We start from the raw sequence: 15,106 nt of genomic DNA, 5'->3' as shown, positions 1-15,106 counted from the left end.
CTTAAAGTCCACCTCTGAAGAAGGACAATGGACCATTTGGGGACAAGCCACGATGCCCACACAGGGAGCCTAGAAGAATGAATGACAAGGGCTTCGTGGCTGGTAGCAGGTGATGACGTGACATGGATCAAACAAACTGTTCTCCACTTAAAATCCACCCCCACTTCCACACTATCCCCTCCCCTGCCATTTTCAGGAGATACCCCGGAAATCCAGGTGTGCAGGCTAACGAACATTCCGGAAAATTAAATGTTGAGACTATAATTGTATCACAAAGCATTTAGGCAGTCCACCTCTAACTCTTACACAAGAATACATTTTTAGTTGGCCTTCTGACTATGGAATCATTATCTATTTGGACAAATTTAAGCAAAACATGGCCTTTTTATTCTATTGCCCCAAACAAGTGTCATGATATGTAGCTGGTCTAATGCAGTCCATCTTAGCCCTGGGTATGTCTCAGAATTACCAAGGGATTTGTTTGTTTTGTCATCTTTCTTTTTTTGTTTTTTTGCGGTACGCGTGCCTCTCACTGCTGTGGCCTCTCCCACTGCGGAGCACAGGCTCCGGGCCCAGCCGCTCCGCGGCATGTGGGATCTTCGCGGACCAGGGCACGAACCCGTGTCCCCTGCATCGGCAGGCGGACTCTCAACCACTGCGCCACCAGGGAAGCCCACTGTCATCTTTCTTTTAAAACACAGGAGCCCAGACTCTCCTGTCCTCTTAATGAGTCAGAATCTCTAGGATAGCAGACCCAAGTTAATGTCTTTTGTTTTGTTTTTACTCTGTTTTTAAAACATCGCCAGTAATTCTGATGAGCAGCCAAGGTGGGGGACCCGCTGGTCTCATTTTACAGGACTCTTAGGACACTTACAAGTAATACCTTTCTCTAAAAAAAAAAAATGACCGGTTTTGAAAAACCTTGTAGTGGGGGGAAAATCAGGAACAGATAAGTTGACCATCATCTCTGATAATTTCTTCCATGAGACTGCCGAGTTGGAAAGAGATGAGGAACTAAAGCTGATCGGTTATACCGTGATTATGTCACAAGCAGCCCATTAATTATGCTGTTTTGGCTCATAACAGGGGAAAAGGAAAAAGTAAGCATGTTTGTAAACCTGAAGGAAAACCAACCATCAGGTTCTCAAAGTTCTTTCTGGCACCAGTTACTAGCAAATAATTTTTTCTTATATTTTCCCCAGTATCCATTAGTATTTCAGTAGATTAACCCTGGGGATGAGGAAGATGGGGCAAAAACCTCAAATGCAGGTCTATTCAAAACGTGAAGCATTAGTGGTTGCCAGGGGTTTGGAAGGAAAGGTGGGGTTGGGGGAAGTGAGGAGTGACTGACTGTCCATGGGTACAGGGCTTCCTTTTGGGGTGATGAAGATGAAATTGACTGTGGTGATGGTTACACAACTCTGAGTATACAAAAAAACACCAAACTGTACACTTTTAATGAGTGAATCATATGGTATTATGACTTCTTCTCAATATAGGTGTTAATAAATGTAAAACTTGTTTGGGTATCAAAACAGAAGGCTTTACCTGGGTGTAAATACTAAAAATGTGGCTTTGTACTTCATCCATTGAGTCGAGGCCATAGGCCACGGTGCCTAGATGGAGCCGTTTGAAAACCATCTCATTCTGGGTAAGAGTTCCTGAAACACAAGACAGATCAGTAACTGCCTACAGCCTGGAGCTCTTATTGTTATTAACAGTAATGGTAGCTATTTGGCTTTTTTTTTGAGAGTTTACTATATGTCACAGACTGGTTTCAGCACTGCTCCTGCTGGACACCTGTGATATTTTGTCAGCCTGGAATCCCAGAATTTCTTCTGAAAATAGAACCCCAGGTTTCCAGGGGGAATTATCACCCTCATTCCCTGGGATGGTCCAGAGGAAGCGTCAATCAGGGTGCCTGACTCATTCCATTGGCCAAGAGGGCAGCACGTGACATACACGAGGCCAATCAGATTCTATCTTGAAAGAATCTAAACCTTGAGCAGAGGGGCATATCAACAGAGGATGAGTTGAGTCAAGTCAGGAGACCATCCCAGGGGTCCTGATGCTGACACAGCCAGAACTTTCCTGGTTCTTCTTCTTCCTGAAACCTAGTTTTGCTCTGATTTCCCGAATCTTTGCAATAGATTCTCTTTTATCCCATGCTCACTGAATGGTAGAGAGGAAGCTAAAACCCAGGTCTCCCCACTCCACACTTGCTCTCAACCACTACGACAACCTCATAACTTGACAGATGTTAAACTGTGGAGCAGTATTTTGAGGTGTGGTTTCAAGGTCAGGACGTGAAGCCAGACTGTCTGAGTTCAAAGCCTGCTTCTGCCACTATGTGCTCCTGACAAGTCACCTAACCACCAAGTCACTTAATACCCCCGAACTCCCAACACCGGGGGAGGATTAAGTAAGTGGCTATAAATACCCAGAACGGTGCTTTTGTACATAATTAGCAGGAAGTAAGGCTGTGCTGCTATCGTCATCATCATCACCAAATAGTCTGTCATCATCAAAAGATGAAGAAAATAAAAGCGCAGCAGCATGCATCTCTAACACCTCCAGAAAGAGATTCCAGGCACCTTCTTCGACCTTGAATCCTGCGAGGGCCACAGGAAACTCACCGGTCTTATCTGTGAGTAGGTAGGAAATCCTCCCCAGCTGCTCGGGAATCGTGCTGGAGCGAACCACGGTCCCGGGGATCTTCGAGTCCCTGCGAATCACCCAGCTGTACACGATCTTGCCCATGTCCAGGTTCACACGCAGACTGTCAGAAAACCAGAGCACACAGGTTAACGGGATAAACGTAAGACTGCCTGTATCTCAACAAGGACTCTAAATGCACATCGTTTGTGCCATAACATCTGGAATCACCCCCTGCAGAAGCACACTGCTGGGGCTGAATCCACAGATTCAACACCACTATCAAATTTCCATGAAGCGATTCTGTTACGGACCAAAATAAAATATAAAAATTTAAGATACTTTTAAAATATCGAAAAGGTAGTTGTTTTAGCCTTACTTAAAAAAAGAAAAAATAGTAGTCCTCTGAGCGAATGTATTTTTGATGCCTTATTCATGGTTTACATTGTGGTAAAATATACATAACATCACATTTACCATTTAAAGCATCTTGAGCGTACAGTTCAATGATATCAAGTACGTTCACATCGTTATGGGACCATAATCACCATCCATCTCCAGGACCTTTTCATCTTCCTACACTGAAATTTTATACCCATTAAACAGCAGTTCCCCATTTCCCCTTCTCCAGCCCCCAGCAAGCACCATTCTACTCTCTGTCTCTACGAATTTGACTGCTCTGGGGGTCTCGTACTGTGGAGTCACACATGATCTGTTCTTTTGTGTCTGGCTTATTTCACTTAGCATAATGTTTTCAGGGTTCATCCATGTTGCAGCATGTGTCAGAATTCCCTTCCCTTTTTTTTCCTTCCTTTTTAAGGCTGAATAATATTCCTTTTTATGTCCTATACTCATTTTTTTAAATTAATTAATTTATTTATTTTTGGCTGTGTTGGTTCTTTGTTGCTGCACACGGGCTTTCTGTAGTCGTGGTGAGCAGGGGCTATCCTTAGCTGTGGCGCACTCGCTTCTCATTGCGGTGGCTTCTCTTGTTGCAGAGCACGGGCTCTAGGCACGTGGGCTTCGGTAGTTGTGGCTCGCGGGCTCTAGAGCACAGGCTCAGTAGTTATGGCGCACAGGCTTAGTTGCTCCATGGCATGTGGAATCTTCCCGGACTAGGGCTCGAACCTGTGTCCCCTGCATTGGCAGGCGGATTCTTAACCACTGCGCCACCAGGGAAGTCCCTGTGTTATACTCATTTTTTTTTTGTTTGTTTTGGTTTTTTTTTGTTTTTTTTTGCAGTACGCAGGCCTCTTACTGCTGTGGCCTCTCCCGTTGCGGAGCATAGGCTCCAGACGCGCAGGCCCAGCGGCCACGGCTCACGGGCCCAACCGCTCCACGGCATGTGGGATCCTCCCAGACCGGGGCACGAACCCGCGTCCCCTGCATCGGCAGGCGGACTCCCAGCCACTGCGCCATCAGGGAAGCCCGTTATACTCATTTTTAAATATTTCATTGCAAACAATAAAAAGAAATCTTCAAATTCATTCATAATCCTATAAACTGATTAAATTGCTAACTATTTCACTGGCTAGCCCTGGCCCGTATGCAGATTCAATGCACCGATTTTCAGTTGTTGTAGACAGAACTCTAAAGACTACAATTATACACAACATTACAGCACAAACACTCTTTTGTTAGCAGTAAATTAGACTTATTTATTCTTTGAAACCATCATCCAGAGCACACTAGCCTGGGGTTCAATCTCCTTCTTCTAGTCACGTTGTTGCACCAAAACCACAATCTCTGCCTTCGGAAAAAGACAAAGTCTAGCTGGGATGATGTAAATACACAAAAGGGCAGGACAAAATACAGGGCAATAGATCAAGTGTAAGAGAGGGATTATAAGCACTAGAAGTCTGAGGGAAAGAGATATGGCTTGTTTTATAATTATTTACTGATCATTTATTATGGGGAAAAAGTAGAAACAAGCATCCAACAATACGGGTCTAAATAAATTATCAGGCATAGAATACATACTACAGCAGTTCTAATAAATGACGGTGTGCAAGTATATTTGATGTGAAAAGTTATCTGCAACACATACTTTTGCTAGGGAAAAAAGGGGTGGGTGGGAGTGGATTCTTATGTAGAGCAAATTCTCCTTTTTCTAAAATAGAAAGCCGTCTAGAAAACATATATCCCAAAACATTAATAGCAATTTTCACTTAGTTGTGAGATTAGAGATGATTTTTATTTTATTCTTTGGCTACTGTGAATTTTTTTTTCTACTATGACCATCTATTACTTTATTATATATATATGTGTATATATATATATATATATATATATATATATATTTTTTTTTTTTTTTTAACCATTTATTCAGCCTTCAAATGAGCTAGGCAAACAATTGTCTGGCATGTGCCACCAAGCTTCCACTGCTAATCAAGCCCCGTGAGTCCTGTCTCAGGCTCAGAATCCTTCCCAACACAGCACTCCCACCAGTCACCACCAACCTCCTGGGGCTGGTAAATAAGATGAAACCTAAATGGCATGTCCAGTGTACACTGAGACTGGGCAAGGCCAAATCTTTTGAGCAGAGAGTAATTCCAGAAAGGATGGTTCAGGGAGGAATGTGCCCATCCAGTGCTCCGGCCAGAGCGCCGCCTACACTCCTGACCCTGCCTGTCCTTGGTCATCACTCTACAAAAGGGCCCAGCTCCTTCTCAAAACCGCAAAACCATGACCTTTGGATGAAGAGAGAGAAGCAAAGGTCGCAGCACTTACACACAAGCTTGTTCTCTGCTTACCTGATGGGAATGATGTTGGAAAACAAAAGGAGGAAGCGGATGATCTGTAGGTACCAACGTCCGGCGAAGTGCTGGAGGGCGACCATGACCAGAGACACCACCACCAAAGCTCCGAAGAGGATCTTTGTTAGACAGTTCACTTCCAGGTCAAACAGGCCAATCTGTGGGACAGCGCACAGGGCGAAGCTTGTGATTCGCTGGTGCAACCCACAGCCCGCCCGGAGAACGGGTCCTTCCCCCGTGAACACCTCTACCTCGGGCAAGACCGTGGGCTCCATGGATCCCCACATCTTTGGGTGAGAACGCTGGGCTCCACAGGCTGACAGACATCCAAGGGACTTCAATGAATCCGATTTCGATTTTTTCTTAATGAATTTAGATTTAGCCTTGGAATCACATAAGTGGGTTACTGCTGCCTTCAGCGATGCTGTGCACTGCGTGGCCTCTACCATCCTACACGGCAACCTGTAAGATGACTCAGTCCTACGACTCTGCGCAGCGCACCACGCACTAATTCCCTATGGCCTGGAAATTCAGGGCACACACCACTGGTGGCCCCTGATTTTTAGGTGCTGCATTCGTGAACGTTAGTATTTTAATGACTACATACTTATTTTAATGTATATTCTTTAAAAATGGAACCAGCTCATGAAACCCATCACTTCGCAGAAACATGGCCCCGGATACAGCTAAAACATCAAATAGGTGACATTTATAGTTGTAATAACAAAGGTCGTCATGGGGGTTGTAATGGCAGGGTGAAATGCCTGGCATCTGTTCACAGCATTGACAAAGAAGACCACTCTGCAATATTCTGACTCTAAGAAACTGGGGGAGGGGTGGAGCTGGGAGGGAGGGTGCCGGTGGGAAGGGAGCAGTAACAGGGCCATCAGGCAGGCTGCAGAGCTGACTCCGCTTGCCCTGCCGCCGCAGCTCAGCGTGGGTGCGAAGCCAGGTCTACACAGCTTGGCCAGAGCGTGGTCCTTCTCAGGCCATTTCTCCTCTATAAGATGAGGCTGCAGAGCACCTGTGCTCACAGGCTGGCGTAAGGATTAAATGAGGTGCAGTGAAGGATGCCGCACAAGACGTGGCAAACAGTAAGGACTCATCAGTTCATTTTAAAAGCTTTTAAAACGTTATGTATTCATTTACAAGCAGTCCTTGTTTAACTGCCGTGAGCTTAGCAGATACTGAGGTTTTTTACAAATTGAAGGTGTGTGGCAACCCTGTGTTGCCAGAGGATAAGTTAGTATTTTTTAGCAATAAAGTATTTTTTAGCAATAAGGTCTGTACATTGGGTTCTTTGACATAATGCTTTTACTGCACACTTAACAGACTACAGGATAGTGTAAACATAACTTTTAAACGTACTGGGAAACCGAAAAATTCATTTAACTTGCTTTGTTGTGATACGCACTTTACATGGCGGTCTGGAATAGAACCATCACCTCCCCAAAGGTTGCCTGTACATACGAACACATGTTCATGTACTGTGCGTACGTATCTATATATGCACACACACCTCTGCACATACACGGACGTGAGAAGATAGTCTGTGTAAATGAAGTCACACTGTCAGCGGTTCCTGTTTTTAAATCTAGCTTCTCACCCCACCAACGCCAATCATCCAACTACATCAGGTCAGAAAGTTCTGGCAAGGAAACACATCCTGTGACTCTGTACGCACCTTACTTCGAGGATTTGAGGTATTCATGACACTCCGGAGTTCTCTGCCCGTGTAAAGAACAACACCCACAATAGTACCTAAGGTGAGAAAAACGACCCAAAGACATGTGAGTACAGACAGGCAGGCTTACAGACAGAAGAGTCCTACCCGCTTGAGGAGGAGGTTTTCTCAAACCAGTATCCACACACTGTGAGATGCTGCAAAGTTTACATCGGGGCCAACCGAGACCTATGTCCGCGCTGAGGGCAGGAAAGCCCCTAGCCACATGTGGCCATTCACATTTACATACAATTAAAATGAAATAAAATACAGTCCCCCATTTTCACTAGCCACATTTCAGGTTCAACAGCCATATAAGGCCAGTGGCGGCCATACAGGGCAGTGAAGATACAGGACATTCCCCCTACTGCTAAAAGTTCCACTGGTCAGCGCTGGCTTGTGGGGTCCGGCAGCCTCCGATAGCAGGAACGGTGGTAGAGACTTCCAGAGGTGCCTAGAACTTCATAAACAATTATGGAAACTTATGAACACACCCCTCTTATTAGAGCACGTTCTTCCCAGGGAGTCTGATTCCTTTCGGATTCGGTGTGTAACTAGAGCATTTGGGGGATGTCTGTCCAGATGACAATTCTTTCCTGAGAACTTCCCCACCCGCTCTTTTCCATTCCCCCCAGCACAATTAAAAATAAAAGATATCAATTCTTGTAAACAATTTATAGAAGAAACACAAATGACCAATTAACATTAGAAAAGATGCTTCATCTAGTGAAAAACCAAAGAAATGCCAAATAAATCATTTTTCCTCCCATCCTATTAATATAAATTCAAAAGATTGAGAACATTCCGTGTTAGCCAAGAGGTGGGGGGATGGACTCTGTCATGTCCGCTGTTGGCTGAGGTGTCAATTGGAATAGCCTATTTTGGAAGGAAAATTGGCAATATCTATCAAAAACGTATATCTGTCTCCCCTTTCCAGTGTGTGCCAGGAAAACACTCCACACAGAGGGGAAGACGGACAGTCAAGAAGGAAAGCAGGACACCGGTAACCACGGAGAGAGGTGGGTACCACGATGAAACGAGCAGAGGACAGACAGGAGGGGACCGGGGAGGCTGCCGGCATGTGCTGGGCGGCCAGGGACGCTGTCTCTGAGTTGAGGACATCTGAGCTGAGACTTGAAACATGAGAAGGGGCAGCCCTGCCAAGGCTCTCAGGAAAGACCCCAGGAATACAAAAAATCTGGTCTCTCTGCTGGATAAAGAAAAGCCCTAACCTTCTCTCTGCTGGCCCCTCACTTTTGGAACACCAAAGAGGTTTAAACAGAGTTGGTAAAAGAGCCCAACCCCAGACGAAGCGCTGGGGCTGTGTCTCCTGGCAGGAGACACTGAGGTCCCCCACGACTTGATGCACACAGCGTTCTGCACAGTGCAATTCCCTTCCAGAGAGGCACTCAGCAGATGGCGGGCTGGGGAGGGCGCCTGCCCACTCCTGGGCAGCTGGCAGCTCCCGCGAGCGCAGGCCCATCCCCCCAGCAGATGGTCGGACGGTGGGAGCCGAGCTTGGGCCGAGTAGGGACAGCCGCATGGCCGTGGCACTCATCCCGGGGCAGACGTGGGTCGGTCTCAATTCCCAACATCCAGGGTTTGAGAGGGTCCTAATATCAGGGGCCCCCAAGGGCAGCATCCCCCACTTGGCACCAGGCAATCTCCACGCCTTCAAAGGCTACTGGAAATGCCCTTCCCTGCAACACCCCCTGTGCCCAAAAGCAAAACTGTCTCCAGGAGATGCGAACCCTGGCCTCAGCCGCCACGAGGGAGCACACCAGCAGCACAGAGCTGCACTGCTTTGGTCTGCTCAGCGCTCTTAAGGTTTTGAATTAGGTGTCAACTTTTAAATGCAGAAACTTTCATATAAAGCATAGGGATTTCCGGCTTCTTCTGGAAAATCAGAAGACCTGGTGCCACTGACTGCTCGGTCCTCACTGTGTCACCAGCAGATGTTGAGCCCGGCCGCTCCCTTTAGCCGGGCCCCTGCTCTCCGCTCATCACGGTCCCCACGTAGCCCCTGAAGACCTCCCAACCCATGCCCCTCCACCCCCCAGACCTCTGACCCCTCTTTCTAGGCGGTCCCCCCTCACCCTCACCACTCTTATCCTCACTCTCACCCTCTGCCTCCTGCCCACCATGGCAATCCTCTCCACCTGCTGGCTGGGATCTCCCACCGGCCAGGCTACTGTGGTCAGGTATCTCCCCAAGTCCTTCGGAACCCTCCAGAAGAGGGTGGTGCTGGGGTCAGACCTACACTGTGACTCCTCTGACCCCACCCACAACAAGATAAACCACGAACCCCAGAGGAAGAGTGTTCGACACATTGACAGCAACTACACGCTGTTCTGACGTTCGAGCCTGCAATCCCGGGACAAGCCCCAAGGAACAGGGTACAGACCAGCTGGGCATTATCAGACGCACGTGGCGTGACCTGCATGCTGGTCACACACAGCAGGGTCACAGATCCATCTGCTACAGATTACGGGTGGGGCCGGGGGGACAAGAAACTGGTCCCCCTCCACAGAGAGTCTGAGAAGAACTGGGATCCACAATACCCAGGCTCCTTCTCTGCCAACACCTCCCTGGCCTCCCCCACCCCCTTCCCTATCTTCGCCCCAGTGACTCCTCAGCTTAGCAGCACAGTGTGGGGTTACCACGGCAACTGCATCCTCTACAGACTGATGCCAGCCAATGCAGCTGGACCCTTAGCATTGCCTGGCAAGCTTTTTAATTCTTTAAATTTCCAACTGATAACAGCTGAGTGACCAAGACACAGGAGTTAGATTCTAAAGGGAACAGAGAAGCGAAATCTCATATAATTAAGATTACTCCTGATGGCTGCTCCTGGAGTTGAGCCCCAGGAGGAAACGGCTTGCATTTAATGCCGAGGTTACATTAGAAGCAGAGCGCAGTCAGACATCTACTTGGTGAGAAGCAGGGGAAACTGAGGCCAGCTAAGGAAATGGTAACGGCCCAGCTCCTCAGACTCACTCGAAAACACACGTTCACTGAAGGGCATGGCAAGCAGTGCCACTGGATCAGGAACCGCCACTCTCTCTCCCTTCCCACATCGCCAAACACAAAGAGAAGAATTCAGACAAGTGGAAAAATGCATATTTTAACTTCACAGTACATTTCTGATGAACTGTTTGAAATCTTTTTTCCATCTTCAAGATCCCAATTTGCCTTCCATTCCCCTCCTCCCAGGAGATGATCTCTCCAAGGCTGTGTGATCTTAGGCAAGTCGCTTGACCTCTCTGAGACTCAATTCTTCATTCCATTAATTGTCCTCATTTAATGTTGTGAGACCAAAACAAGAGAACAGAAGCAAAACACTTGGAAAATAAAAAGTGTCTGATAAATAAGACTTATTACTGTTAATCTCTGAAATTGAGGCTGAGAAGCCTCTTCACTCATTCCCTCCACCTTCCAAACTCCCCACGTTTTCACTAAATCACTTTCCTTCTCACTGGTTTCAGAGGAAATCCAGAGAACTCACTCCCACTTCCTCCCATCTCCTCTGCAATTTATATTAAGTTTAGAGTAAGTTATAAATCCATGAAGGTGGAAACAAGGGTCTTCTGGTATACCACAGCACTAGGACCTAGCAATGGAGCTTGGCATTATTATAAATAAGTGCTCAATAAAGGTTTGCTGCATGGAAAGAAGGAAAGCAGGAAGGAAGGAAAGAAGAAAATTACCAGAATGAACACCAGACATGTAAACATGTATTTCTTATCGAATATTATCAAAACCAGTGCCTAACCAAACAAACCGTCAGTCACCCCTACCCCACCCACCCAGAAGTAACCACTACCCTGACTGCAAGAAATGAAGTGTGCACTGTTCACATTACTGCCTGGGAAGGAGACGGGTATGTCACAGGCATCCTTGAATTTCAGTCCTGTCTCTGCCACGTGCAACATGACACAGGGCTTAAACCCTCTCTGGGGCTTCCCTGGTGGTGCAGTGGTTAAGAATCCACCTGCCAATGCAGGGGACACGGGTTCAAGCCCTGGTCTGGGAAGATCCCACATGCCACAGAGCAACTAAGCCCATGCACCACAACTACTGAGCCTGCGCTCTAGAGCCCGCGAGCCACAACTACTGAGCCCGAGTGCCACAACCATTGAAGCCCGCGCACCTAGAGCCCTTGCTCCGCAACAAGAGAAGCCACTGCAATGAGCCCACGCACTGCAACAAGAGTAGCCCCCGCTCACCACAAATAGAGAAAGCCCGCGCGCAGCAACGAAGACCCAATGCAGCCAAAACTTAACTAATTAATTAATTTTTTAAAAAAACCCAGTCTGTTCTGATTTCCCTTAACACCTCTCTCTGCTCCACCTGAAGAGATGGGCGTTTGACACAGGATGTCCCCCTCCCAACGTGCATGCTTTATCATGTGACGTCTCTGTTTCCCGTCACACTGTCTTTTTACACAGGGCCACAAACACAACCTGGCACAAGTGTCCGGAGCTGGGGTTTGAGCTGAGGTAAGATCCCTTCGCTAGCTAGTTGTCCTAACTTTACTCCTTAAACCAAGATGAATCCCAGATGGAGCAAACATTTTAACATAAAACCATATAAACACTCCAAGCAAACACTGGTGTACTATTAAAATGGTGGAGCAGGGAAGATTTTTCTCAGCATGTCACAAACACCAGAAACCATAAGGAAAGAACATCAATAGGTCTGCCTATATAAAAATTTTAAACTTTTGTGCCAAAATGCAAATGAGATCACCTGGGAAATAGTCATTGCAATGAAGGTAACAAACAGAAGGACAATATCCTTATTGTCCTTATAAAGAGTTCTTAGGAACCGTTTTCTCAAACGAACCCGGCAACAGAAAAATGGGCACAGGGCATAAACTGGCAGTCCGTACATATATTTTGAGAAATGCAAACAAACCTTAAGTGTGAAGAAAGTTGTTAAACTTTACAAATTATTTCTAAAAGGGATATCAATATGTTAGATATTTATTCAATGTCTATAGGTGGGCAACAATTTTAAAGTCAAACGGAACACGGTGCTCGTTAAGGTACATTTATAAGATTATCAGAAGAGGGAAGTTTGCCCCGAGAATCAAAATGTACAATGTATACACCCTTTCACTTAGTAATCCCACTTCCATGAAAATGGTGATGACGTCAACATTGAGAAATTCTATCTGGAAAAACCAACCAAACAAAGCATACCACACACAAAAAAAGACAAACAATAAACTGTGAGAAAATGTTTGTGACTGATGAGAGATGACAATTCGATACCCTTTCTTCTATGAAGCATTCTTATAAGTCAATAAAAAAAAGAACCTAGAAGGAAAGTAGATAGACCAAAATATTAAGAAAGGTCTTACATGCGAAAAGATGTTCAACCATACCCACAAAGAAATAAAAATTAAAACAATAACAAAATATCATTTATCACCTAACAGACTAGAGACAAATGAAAATAGTAACTTTTAACTCCTGCATAGTAAATACACCACAAAATTTTTTAAAAGCCACATGACATATTTATGGAATCTAAAAAATAAAACTACCTGGTGAATATAACAAAAAAGAGACAGACTCACAGGTATAGAGAACCAGTGGTTACCAGTGGGGGGAAGGGAGAGGGAAGGGGGAGGGGCAAGACAGGGGTAGAGGATTAAGAGGTACAAACTACCATGTATAAAATAGATAAGCAACAAGGATATATTGTACAACAAGGAATATAGCCAATATTTTATAATTACTGTAAATGAAATATAACCTTCAAAAACTGTGACTCACTACATTGTACACCTGAAACTTATATAATACTGTACATCAACTTACCTCAATTGAAAAAAGAAGAAATTTTGAAAAAGAAAAAAAAAACAGATAATAAATTGGATGGGGGAAAAAGGATATGAGGTTTAGGCATCAGAAATGAGAAACTCTTACAAATGATTAAGAAAAAGATAAGGACCATAACAAAAAAATGACTGAAGGACACACAAGTAACTGACAAAGGAAGAAACAAAACAGATATATGCAAAGGTGGCCAACCTTCCCGATAACCTAGGAAATGCAAATTGAAACAAATTCTTTTTCAGTCAAATTATTAAAGATTAAAAAGAATAACTAATTACTTCTTAGCAAATGACTTCAAAGTGGAAAAAAGCTGGTGAGGAAGAGTAACAAGTTCAGAGAGACTTGGGTGGACAAGTGGCCAGGAAGAGGCAGAGGTGAAAGGGCTGCTGCCGGCCCTGGCTGGCCATGGCCATGGTCTTGGTGTGGCCGGGCAGCAGGCAGTGCAGAATATTAAGGACCAATTTCTTACATCTTTAGTCACCAGGGGAATTGAGAGACAATCTAGATTGTGCTCCAAATACAGGCTGCAAGTAGAAAAGCAATATGGCAAAAAACGAAAAGGGAGAGTTCATCTCTGTCCACTGGCTTTAAGTGAGTCTGTGGATGGCAGCCTGTTTGGAGTCTGTGCTGGTCATTCCCCCTCCTTGTCATAGAGCATCCTGACTGAGCATCTGTTGTACTAAAGAAACACAAAACAGCATCAAGCAGAGGAAAATGGGTTGGTAGGAGAGAGAGGAGGAAAAAAATGGATTCATCCCATGGTAAAGACAGAAAGCTGCCAGTAGTGGAATTACGTTATTAATAGCAATATATTATTATATAACATATATCATATGATAATAACAGCTGCACACTGAGTTCTGCTTCTGGGGCAAAGTGCCTGGGTTCAAGCCTCAACTTTGCCTTTCATGTGCTGTGTGACCTTGGGCAAGTTACTTAACCTCACTGAGCCTCGGTTTCCTCATCTGCAGAATGGGGACAATACTAGCACCTGCCCGCATGGTACTGTTGGGAGGATTAAGTGAACCACGTAAACACACAGGGAAGGGCCCGGCCCAGTGCCTGACAGACAGGCGGCCCCACTGCTATCACCCCAGCTGCTGCAGGCTGTGCTCAGCCCCTGGAGCCCCTTCTGCTCAGCTTCATACCAGTGTTCAAATCTTTTCCTCCTGCACCTCAACAGGTCATCTTGCAAACTCTGTTTTGGAGTCCAGAGGTCCAGAGAATTTCTGTGTCATCTTGGAGTTTTAAACACTGAGGCTCTATCAGGCCCGTGGCCCTGGCGCGCACACCAGGGCAGGACCGGCTGGGCAGCCCTCGCGGACACAGCTTCCAGCCCGAACACCCAGGCTGACCCAATTTCTGGTACAGATTAGGACGTCAATCTCAAGAGGCAATTAAGGGCTATTCCCAGAGCGGACACTGTGGCTGAGTCCACAGGCCAGGGCGGCTTCTCCTCCAGACGTCTCCGAACGTCGGAGGGGCAATTAGATGGCCGTTTAATTCCCCGGCGGTGCAGGAGCAAGTGGAAAACACCATTTGACCGACAGCTCATTTTCCCAACTGACAGATGATTATTCTCATTACACAAAAGGATTTTCTTTCCTTTTCAAATTGTTAACACATTCCTCCACAAGAGCGCCGTACCTGATGCGGTGACTGTGCCCGCCCAGAGCGCGTTCTCTATGCTCAGGCTCTCGCTGATCGGGGCATCACTGTCCTCCTGCAAAAGAACAAGTGGACACACGCTGACCCACCAAGGTCTGGGCCGGACCCGCTGGCTGTCTCCAGCCTGCTCTTCACAAGAAGAGAGGAGAGGATGACCCCCGTTTGGAAGCCGACAGCCCAGCTGGGAGAGGCAGGCCAAACTCATAAACGCTTATCCTTGGCGTTCCCACCCCAGTGAAAAACAATGGTTCATGATTTAAGAAATGCAGGCTTCTAGCACAAAAGAAACATTTTACAAGGTAAGAGCTAAAATGTAGAGGCAAATTGAACAGAAACAGCCCTTTGCTGGTCAGTCTTCGGGCCTCCGGAACAAGAGCAGGAACAATTCAATTTGGGTTCTATAAACCTATTACCCCACAGGTCTAAAATAATTCAAATTCAATTTCTATTCTGAAAGG

The 15,106-nt window shown here is 46.0% G+C and overlaps 1 protein-coding gene across 3 annotated transcripts in view; it reads right to left on the bottom strand.

Annotated features, from left to right (window-relative positions):
* Nucleotides 1–15,106, bottom strand: part of ATP9A (ATPase phospholipid transporting 9A (putative)) — a 136,809-nt gene that overhangs the window by 65,228 nt on the left and 56,475 nt on the right. For all 3 annotated transcript variants that reach the window (XR_013831626.1, XM_079945246.1, XM_079945247.1), the window contains 5 exons: nt 14,628–14,703; nt 7,096–7,172; nt 5,409–5,569; nt 2,637–2,779; nt 1,549–1,661 (listed from right to left, as the gene is read on the bottom strand). Coding sequence is in view for 2 of the 3 variants with exons in the window: in XM_079945246.1 (XP_079801372.1) it covers nt 1,549–1,661; nt 2,637–2,779; nt 5,409–5,569; nt 7,096–7,172; nt 14,628–14,703 (570 nt within the window). In the remaining variant the exon portion in view is untranslated. The remainder of the gene's footprint in view (nt 1–1,548; nt 1,662–2,636; nt 2,780–5,408; nt 5,570–7,095; nt 7,173–14,627; nt 14,704–15,106) is intronic.

The sequence above is a fragment of the Stenella coeruleoalba genome (assembly GCF_951394435.1).
Source record: "Stenella coeruleoalba genome assembly, chromosome: 15".
NCBI lineage: Eukaryota > Metazoa > Chordata > Mammalia > Artiodactyla > Delphinidae > Stenella > Stenella coeruleoalba.
The sequence above is the reverse complement of the archived record's forward strand: the minus strand, read 5'-3'. Positions and strand labels throughout refer to the sequence as shown.